Consider the following 9,944-nt stretch of genomic DNA (forward strand, 5'->3'; position numbering starts at 1 on the left):
CAGATTGAGAAAATTTAATATAGCAGATCGTTCGGGGCAATCTCGAGTGAAGGGTGCTAAGAAAGGAACTCACAAATTTAATGGGTCGGAGTTAAAAAAAAGCTTAGTGGCCGAAGAAAGAAAGATCATAATCGAGCGAATTAACTGTCGCATCAAAGCGCATCACGAGTGTCGCGCCGCGCGTGATTGGGACCGTCTTATACTTTCTCATGACTGCAATTAAAGATTAACAAGTCGGAATAACTTGCGTGGATATAGTCATTCATTTTGTTAGCATAAAAGACTTCAATGACGCGACCGCAACGTGCAAAGGATTGATGTATTACCGGTCAACGCACTCGCTTTCGGCATCAAAGGTTGAACTTCCCAGACGCAATGATAAGCCAGTAGAAGTCAGAAAAGGAGTGGAATCTTTTCTGATCCGAAAAGTTTACACGTACTCGTTACAACGGAGACTGTTTTTTGGAAACCCAACGGTGCGATTAATGTGTGACAATGTTTGATAATCCAAATGTAAATAAACTTCACGCTTAATGACGAAGGATACGTTGCGACATAGTTTAAAATAACGTCGATGGAAATCCGACCTCGCTATTGACGCGCGTCCTCGACTTCGGCACGGAGGTTTCCTTTGATTCCTTATTTGAAAGTAAGAGTACATTCGAGGCACCCAAGGCCTCCGCGCATATGCATATGCACAAACCGCAACTAAAACCGAGCGATCGGGAAAGCGATATAAGAGGCGTGGTAAAGAAGCGAGATAAGGAGTGTACACGTTGTGCGGCGTATTGAAAAATTTACGCGTATCAAATCTGCGGCTATACGGCGAGCGACTCAGCTCTAACGAAAACGGACGACACGCGCGGCACGCGGGGACCAGAAACAGAAACGAGGTCGTACGTGAGATTTTATAAGCGTGGGTTGACCTTAAACCGTTGTACAGAACAAGCACGTAATATATCTGATGTATACAAACATATACTCGACACTGCACACTGCAGAATTTTTGTTTCGCTTTTAACCTTGTCATTTTGTACGAAAACTACAACGACTGTTCGAGTAGAACGGAAATTAAATATTACTTCTTTCTATTTTAATGCAATTTTTCGAAAAGCGGTCTCCTCAGCAAAATATATAGCGTGAGGGCTTAGAATTAAGAACAGATCCCAGGTAGCACATATTAATTTCATATACGTTTTTTGAATGTATACATTGCAGTTTCATAACCGTAAAGAACCATTAAGAAACGTTTGAACAAAAATGTTTTTGAAACCATGATTTAAGAAACGTATTTTTTACGTTTCTACAATTAATAAAAATACCTATTTGTTAAATTTTTCCTTTCAAAATTATTATATATATATATATATATATATATATATATATATATATATATATATAATAGCTTTAATAGCCTCTTTTGAAACATTTAAATTTATATTGAACTAATTATTGTACAAAATAAACACTCTACTGAACGTGGCCATTGAAAGAACATTTATACGTGTGTTCCGTTTTGAAGAACTTCCTGAACTGGTGCACATCAATAATGCAATTAAGTTAGAGTGAGACAAGTATATTTTGTTTCACTTTAACTTATTGCATGAATGTGCACCAGTTCAGGAATTTTTTCGAAAAAGAATAGACGTCATAGATGGTATATGCATAAAGCTTCTAGAACATTCTCACGCATGTCTCAAAGACATCATAAACACGTTCAAAAGACGTACAAAGTAGGAATTTTAAATGTCTTTATCTAAAATGTCTTTATCATTAAAACAAAACGTTTCTATAATAGTTTTTTAAACGTTATTTTGTCGGAAAAGAAACGTTCCAGCAAACGTTTTTCGAATGGACATTTTTACTCATGAGAAACGTTTCTAGAAATCGGTTATAAAACGTTTCGGAAAAACGCTTATAAAACATTTCTAAAACGTGTATGTGCTACCTGGGATGAGTTCTCTTCTTAGCAATTCATTCTCTTACATGCAATTGCGTAGCATTGTCTCTTACGTTGCAAAATCTGCGAATCTCACTGTATCACTGGCGAGATACAGATACCGCGATCGGTTAATCGCGAAACTTCGCGGAATTGCCATCATAAATGGTTTCATCAATTAAAGTAATACCCGTCGTGCGATTAGTAAGTTTGCTCTAGGTTGCGCTTATCAGCCGCTGACAGTTTCTCTATTGAGGAGAACCGCGCAAAATATCGCGAAAGCTCTGTTCGCGATCATAAATCTCATCTTGAAGGGCTGATACGCGAATCTTCGCAAGCTACTCGATAAATATTATAAATAACACAACGATAGAGCGAATAAGCCTCCAAATGACATTTTGAGATTCGAAAGATACACGTTTCATCTTTCTTTTTTAAACAATTCGAATTCTGGAGATTGTTTATCAAATATACATATCACGTAAATATGTACATATTTCATGGGTGGTGAATTGATCTTATCGCTCAATCGTATTGAAATATAACGATAAGTATTGGAGATCGCTAAACAAATTAGCGCGATTACGACGAATATGATAATTTTCGGAACAAATACGCTGATTAAATTGTAACGTAATGGAATTTTGTTATTCCGTTACGTTTGCTAATCAATACTTTCCGCAAGCCTTGAAGAATCTATAAAGATAGCGGCGACGCTTCTCTACTGTGTTGACAGTGTAAAAGCTATGTGGTCTGCAGCAATTTATCATAATAATTTATTTGTTAGAATATAACCGGTCCACGATAACCGATGCTAACCGGTCCAGTCCGCACGGCAAAACATATACTTAAAATTTTCCATTAGGATGACGCAGCACACCGAGGAATGCTTTCGATAACAATAAGCATGCATTTTCATTATCTAAAGCAAAATAAACATTAAAAGGGCTGTGTGTTCATTTTATCATGTTAATTCCGAGATAACATGTTGACTCTACCTATGGAAAAATTGACAAGACTCTTTGAAGAGACCGCCGTGTCCACACTTATTCTATTCCACAAGATTTGTAAATATTATAAAACAATGTATAAAATAAAATAGTAAATAGAAAGTTCAAAATTTATGCGACCAACATCCTGGCTATTGTCTTAAGCTTTAATGTTTTCCAATTAAAATTACGGTTCGTTATAAAGCAAGTTTCTAAATTCCGCAAGACTTATTTATATCATAAAATAATGTATAAAGTAAACGGAAAATTCAAAATCCATGTGAACAACATCCTGCTATTGTCCTAAGCTTTAACGTTTTGCAATTAAAATTATAGTTCGTTATGGACAAGTTTCTAAATCACGATTTAGAACGAAGGAATATGTTATATAATATAGGCAGATCGCGTTACTGGAATTTAAGTTTATTTTGTATTTTGCAGCCACTATTTAGAGAATTGGTGCCAAGATGCGTAGTCTCGCGGAAGAGGATCCAAAATAGCTAACGCTTTCGACGGCTGGTCAGTGACCGATGCATTTTGCAATTCTTGATAATGTACGAAACAATAGATCGCTTCCACATATAACGAATGCCCATAAATATGCATATTCTTAAAAAAGAAAAAAAAAATCTCTTTTAAAAATCGATTTATATTCTAAGAAAATTTATAAAATATGCCAACTACGTTTAAATGTTTCCCTCAGCTGCTAGACTATTCAATTATTTGTAATATTTCGATAAAAAACATTAATTAATAAAATATAAGAATGTTACGGATTTAAATTTATAAATTTTAATTATTTTGGAGAATTGCAGGTAATCAAAAATCCGTAAACATTTTAATTAAATAATCTGCCTGTAAAAAAATCAGTGATCTCTGTAATCAGTACACTACAAATATTTTTTACATAAATTAAGAAATAAGGCAATTATAAGACTGTTCTAATTCAATTTCATCAAAATGATGACTCATGTCATTTCCGTAACAGTTAATCAATTTCCAAAGAGCTTCTTGTGGTAATATTAACATTTCCATACAATGCGTAATTACCGTGACAAAAGCATTAAGTATCATAAAATATCAAAGGTCGATAATTAATGAAAACGAAATGTGCGAGATGTATAAAGTTAGCGGTCAAAAGTGAACGTTATCAAATCAATGTGTTAAATCTGTGCCAAACGGAAGGCTGTATTGGTCCTAATTTATCATCAACTCCGACTTGCAGACCAGAACTCGATCTGGCAGTCGTCCGCTGTTACGCAAAGCTCGAAGACCTTGACCGACGCGCGATATCTGGAGTTCGTTTTAAACGTTCTTTCTATAGCATCTCGCATCGAACCATATTTTTATCGTCATCTTGACAGTTAAAAATACCTACATATATCACTTTCGATATTATTAAACCTGATACAAGCGCCACGTCGTATAGGAATCAGTGAGGATCCTTTTCTTTTCAATAAAAACAAAACAGTGCAATATACAACTGCGTATATAAATTTTTTTTCACGTCCTACACAGTGTTAAAAAAAGTTGGCAATTAAAGAAACTGACAAAACAAATGCGTTGCTGAAGCGAAATATACACAACATTGTATAACGTGTAAAATTATTTGAGTTTAAATTAGCTTAAAGGCAAATGCACTTGAGGATGAGGACGCCGTTTTACTCGTTGGCAGCGAGTGCAACCACTGTGAAGCGTACTTCGTTGGGATCGCGTTCCATATATTCCTTGCACACGCGGGCAGCATCGTCCAGAAGTGCCTCCGGTGTAGTTGAGCCATGATTGATAGGAGCAGGCTTTCGACCGTCTAAAAAAACAAATATTTGTTATTACAGCATTTTTATTTAGCCATGTCATAAAGTCAATGTAGAACAAACGCGTACCTAGCTCGTACAAGGAACCGTCCTTATGTACAAACGCGACAAAGTGGTGGTACACCTCCATATCCTCAGCTGGTGCCTAAAAGAAGAAAATATATCTGTAATTTACAGTTTGAAAGACAATCATGTCATTTTCAGTTACAAAGTAGCCAAGTACCTCAGTCTGTCCTTCCTGGGCAGATTCCATGTGAGTATCAATAATTTCCTGCGATTTTTCTAAACGCTCTCCACGTTCAGCGTACGAGAGTCCTTTGGTTTCATCTAAGAACTTCTTGAGAAAGCCATCCTCCAATTGTATGCTGTAACGCAATAAAGGGAAAAGTATTTTTACTGTTTGTCAATGTAACGGACTAGATTATTTATGATCATAGATGCTTACACGTCCAAATTATTCGCTACGCTGTGAAGTAACGCAATTGTCCCACATGCGTTTGAGATATTTTGCTTCAAATGGTATACAGAATCTGGACCATCATTCTTGCTATCCTTAACTTCTGCTTTAGCCTCTTCAGCCTTGTCAATCTAAGAAGACGGTAAAGCAATTTTGCTTATAGAAATGTGTCAGTCAAATCCCCAAGACGCTTCGTCATATTGTACACTACATATACCTTCGAAAAAGGATAAAGCAAAATAACGGCAAGAACGGGCCTAGGGACGATTGCCAGCAAGTCCGACTCTAAACCGTACACATCTAAGACCGACCATTTCTTTGGAACGCCCAGCTTGTGGAGGAACTACAAAAATAGGCATGAAGTCAGTACACTGAATTTTTGCGCATTTTCGACCGTGCCGAAGAAATCTGTTAGAATGTTTTCTTTCGCGAGAAGCACGTGCTGATCGACGTATCCAAGACTACGATCGCCGAGATTAACCCGAACCGGCTGAACATTGCAGCTGCTTACCTTCGTCATAACCTGTAACAGAAAGCCCGGTTGTTCAATCGCTGCTCGAGCAACAACGTGTCGTGACTCGAGATGAGGCTCACTTACCTCTGGATTAGACTCCAAGGGCACCCAAGCCATGATGAATCGCGATAATTTTCACACGTAAGAGATTCCGTTCCAACACGCCGGTAAACGTTCCTGAACGTTCCTCGACAAGCCCTTTCACGTCACACTCGTCACACTCACGTGACTCACGTCACAGTCGATTCAAATTCGTGCAGTCTCGTTTCCATGACGAGACGACATCCGACATCGCGCGAAACGTCAAGTCACGCACGCTACGTCTCGTTCTCGAATCGCGCGATATATTGCGATATATTGCGAGTGGTCGCGCGCGCGAAAGTACAGTGTACAAAACGAAGGACATTATTTTTACTGTTTAAGCCCCGGACACACGAATCGACGGAAGACGTAAGACGTAAATCGTAAGGAAATCCACCAATCAGAGTCGACTATTCCCCTCTTCTTCCCTCTTGGAAAAGGGAATAGTCGACTCTGATTGGTGTATTTCCTTACGATTTACGTCTTACGTCTTCCGTCGATTCGTGTGTGAAGGCCTTTATCAATGCGACAGACTGGATTATGTACGGCTGAGTTTCTAAATTCATTGCCAGCGCTGAAAATCTATAGTATACGTTACGCGTACTATAGATTTCCAGCGCTGGAAGTCTATAGTACATGTAACGTATACTATAGCGCTGGCAATAAATTTAGAAACTCAGCCTATATATATGATCGTAGATGCTTACACGTCGCATTTCCATGGTCAATCCTGTTAGTTTTTCGATAGCGCGTCTGGCTGATTTCATTCAAGTTTCTCCTGCGTTAGTTAAATATTATATGCTGTATTTTGTGATCATTCTTGATCGTGCCATTTAACTAGCAATATATTTTACGTCAATTTTCGCATCTCTCTCATTCTAATTATTTATATAATTTCACAGAACATGGCATAATAAATGATATAGAACTTTAGAATCCCCACGGACACATTATCCCCTTTAGAGCCTAAATCGATTTTCGAAAAACCGGTAATTACGCTATCAACCTAATCAAATGCACGCGTAAGTATATTCGGATCGCGGGCCAGCGGGACGTACGTTTTGCACCGCAAATTGGATGCACATATTTTACGACAAGCACGAGTGATTTAATACCGGTGGAATATACCAATATACCGGTAGTTAGACACAAAATTGCGACAGACCATATCCCTCCTCTTCGTCAACATCTACGTGCAAAAAGCACGGCGGAAAAAGTGTTCGTTACATTCCGGCCGTGACGTGACACGCGAAGCCGTATTTAAGCTGATGCCTAACGCGACGTATCTGTTCGACTTGAAAAAGGTAATATTTACCGCAAAGTTGTCCGACCGGCGCCCGATGCCTCTCCTAGGCCTCCTCCTCCTCTCGGGCTGTAGGATTCCCTCGATGCGACACTGTCCAGGTCCCTAGTTTTTATTCTGTCATTTAAACAAATAATTCGATTAAACAAAAATAGGCCATAGTTATACATATAATACAATATATAAATTAATTATACTCACTGCCTTTGATGCGACTTTCCGCATCGTTATTTTCTAAAGCATATAAATAAACGATTAAATTCTTACACGCATCAAACTTTTTATTCATCATTCAAAATTAAATATTTATTTAAATAATTATACATTTATTGAAAAAGATCTTTACAAGACTGAACGTTTATAAAAATTCAAATTACGTTTTTTAAATTATTATTTCTAAATCGTAAAATATGGTAAAAAAATAAAACAACGCAAGAATAAAAGAATTAAAAAGAATTACTATTACACAAAATAAAAAATAATATTTACTGTAAAATTGGTATGCTGGCGCCTGATGCCTCTCCCAAGCCTCCTCCTCCTCTCAAGCTGTCCTCTCAGGTTGTTAGCTTGGAGTGTCTTTTTGCGATGTTTCGTCGAGATATTCTTTTTCATTCATTTGTAACTATGTTTTTCTATAATCCTCTTTATCAGTCATTATTTTTCCAATTTTTCCTCTACAAACTTTTCGTAATTTTTCCGCTGCAATTTCCATCTTCAATACTTCTTTTATCTTAGTCCTCCGTTTACCCTTTTTACATGGCCGTCTCTTCTTTTCTTTCTTGATTCCCTTTTTTCTTGTTTTATTTTTTTCTTCGGTCTTCGTTCTTCTTTCGTTTCGCTGTCTCCTCTATCGTGATGCTTCACCAACAGAGTCCTCTTGATTCCTTTTCATGTCTTACTACGATCCTTCTTTTGGTGTTATCCTTTTTGCTTTATTTATATCTTCCTAAACAAACTGTTCGTAAGTTAATCATCGCAATTTCTATATCTTCAATATTCCTTTTACTTTGGTCGCCCATTTACCATTTTTACATGATCGTTCCTTCTTTTCTTCCTTTTAATCCTTCTTTGATAAACTTCTCTTTCCTTCACGCTCCATTTTTTCTTTGATCTTCATTCATCTATCATTACATTGTCTCCACTATTGCGATGCTTCTTCGAGATATTCCACTTCATTCCTTTTTATTGATATCCTCTTGTAATCCTCTTTCTTCGTCGTTATTTTTCCAATTCTTATTCGGTGTCTTCGGTGAACTTTTCGTAAATCCTCCGCTGCAATTTCTATCTTCAATGTCTATAATTCTGTCTTCTTTTCACCTTGATTTTTCGTTTATTCTTTTTACATGGCCGTTTCTTCTTCCCTTTCTTGATACTCTCTTGACAAGCTTCTCTTTCTTTTTGTTCTATTCCTTTCTTCGGTCTTCGGTCTTCTATCGTTGCGTTGTATCCTCTATCGCGATCCTTTTTGCATGGTCATTTCTTCTTCCTTTTCTTGATCCTCATTCGACAAACGTCTCTTTCTTCTTGTTCTATTTTTTTCTTCATTCTTCGTTCTTCTATCGTTATCTGCGTTGCGTTGTCTTTTTTGTCGCAATGTACCGCCAAAAAATTCTTGTTTATTTCATTTAATAATGACGATCTACAATTCTCTTTCCTCCCCCTTATTCTTTCTGCTTATTTTGACCCTTAACAATTCTTCAAAATTTTTCTTCTCCAATGTCCATCGTCGATATTACTTGATTTTTGTTGATGCTGCTTGTATCTCGTTTGTACGTTCCGTCCGTTTCTCTCTATCGTTGTTTTTCTTTCTTACTTCGATTCCTCGTCAACAAAATCTTCATAATTTTTCTTACGTAATTTCCATCGTTGATACTGTTATTTCTTGACGCTGCTTATACTTTATTTTGTTCTTTATCTCTTGAATCTTCATTCTATTATCATTATTATGTCGTCTCTTTATCATCTTGTCAATAAATTCTTCTTAACCCTTTTTTCACAATTTTTTCTTCGATCTTGCATCTCCTAACCCAATAATATTTTATTTCTGGACATTTCTCTTCTGGAATGTAAAGTACATTTTTTAAATTTTTTCTCTTGAATTTGTTTTCTCTTATTTCTTTAAATGATAATCCAAAGGCTGAAAATAAAAGCTGGAAATAAAAGCTGAAAATAAAAGCTGAAAATAAAAGCTGAAAATAAAGGCTGAAAATAAAGGCTGATAATAAATGCTGAAAATAATGAGACGCCTCCCTTTTTTCCGGGGGCATCTCTTTCATTAATTTAATTCGAGATTTAATTACTTATATTATATTACATTACATGTTACCAACTTGTTAATATTATAATTGTATTACTGTGTTTTATAAAACTTTATACCGAGAGAAAAGGACCCACTTTTACCGGGCATCGTTGCAATTAAATGTACTTTGGCTAAACTTGGCCTAGCTTTTTCTTAAAAAATTATGTTACACTTTCAATTTTATAGCCAAACATTCATCCGATAAAAATGGGACCTGTAAAGGCCCTCCACCACCCCCGCCGATTCCAATCAGCGGTCCTCATTTCCCTAGATATAAGCTTTATATTTTTTGTTTTTACTTTTTTTATACATCTTCTATTTTTTACACAAGTCTATGCCAAAATCAAATACATGTTAAAAAGCAATAAAGCAATACAAAATTACATAGGTAAGTATAAGATAAAATTGTGTACAAGATACCTTATTAATTCCGGGTTACACAAAAACGTTGGAAATGTGTATCTATATTAACACATCGTCCCGTAATTTATAGCAATATAACTCAACGGTATTGATAAATGACATCTATAGTTACGCAATATTTATTT

At 36.3% G+C, this 9,944-nt stretch overlaps 1 protein-coding gene and 1 long non-coding RNA gene across 2 annotated transcripts; both read right to left on the minus strand.

Moving 5' to 3' along the window:
• Nucleotides 1-4,399: 4,399 nt before the first annotated feature.
• Uch (Ubiquitin carboxyl-terminal hydrolase) lies at nt 4,400-5,975 on the minus strand. The gene is made up of 7 exons (XM_071783416.1): nt 5,798-5,975; nt 5,711-5,722; nt 5,417-5,542; nt 5,188-5,330; nt 4,966-5,107; nt 4,812-4,887; nt 4,400-4,735 (listed from the first exon to the last, which is right to left on the minus strand). Exons 1-7 carry the CDS (start codon nt 5,828-5,830, stop codon nt 4,590-4,592), a joined length of 678 nt encoding a protein of 225 aa, XP_071639517.1. The 5' UTR covers nt 5,831-5,975; the 3' UTR covers nt 4,400-4,589.
• A 311-nt stretch (nt 5,976-6,286) lies between these two features.
• Nucleotides 6,287-9,771, minus strand: LOC139815993 (uncharacterized). The gene is made up of 3 exons (XR_011732882.1): nt 7,587-9,771; nt 7,299-7,331; nt 6,287-7,214 (listed from the first exon to the last, which is right to left on the minus strand). It is a non-coding gene; the product is annotated as an uncharacterized lncRNA (long non-coding RNA).
• Nucleotides 9,772-9,944: the final 173 nt, after the last annotated feature.

The sequence above is a fragment of the Temnothorax longispinosus genome, chromosome 7 (genome assembly GCF_030848805.1).
Source record: "Temnothorax longispinosus isolate EJ_2023e chromosome 7, Tlon_JGU_v1, whole genome shotgun sequence".
NCBI lineage: Eukaryota > Metazoa > Arthropoda > Insecta > Hymenoptera > Formicidae > Temnothorax > Temnothorax longispinosus.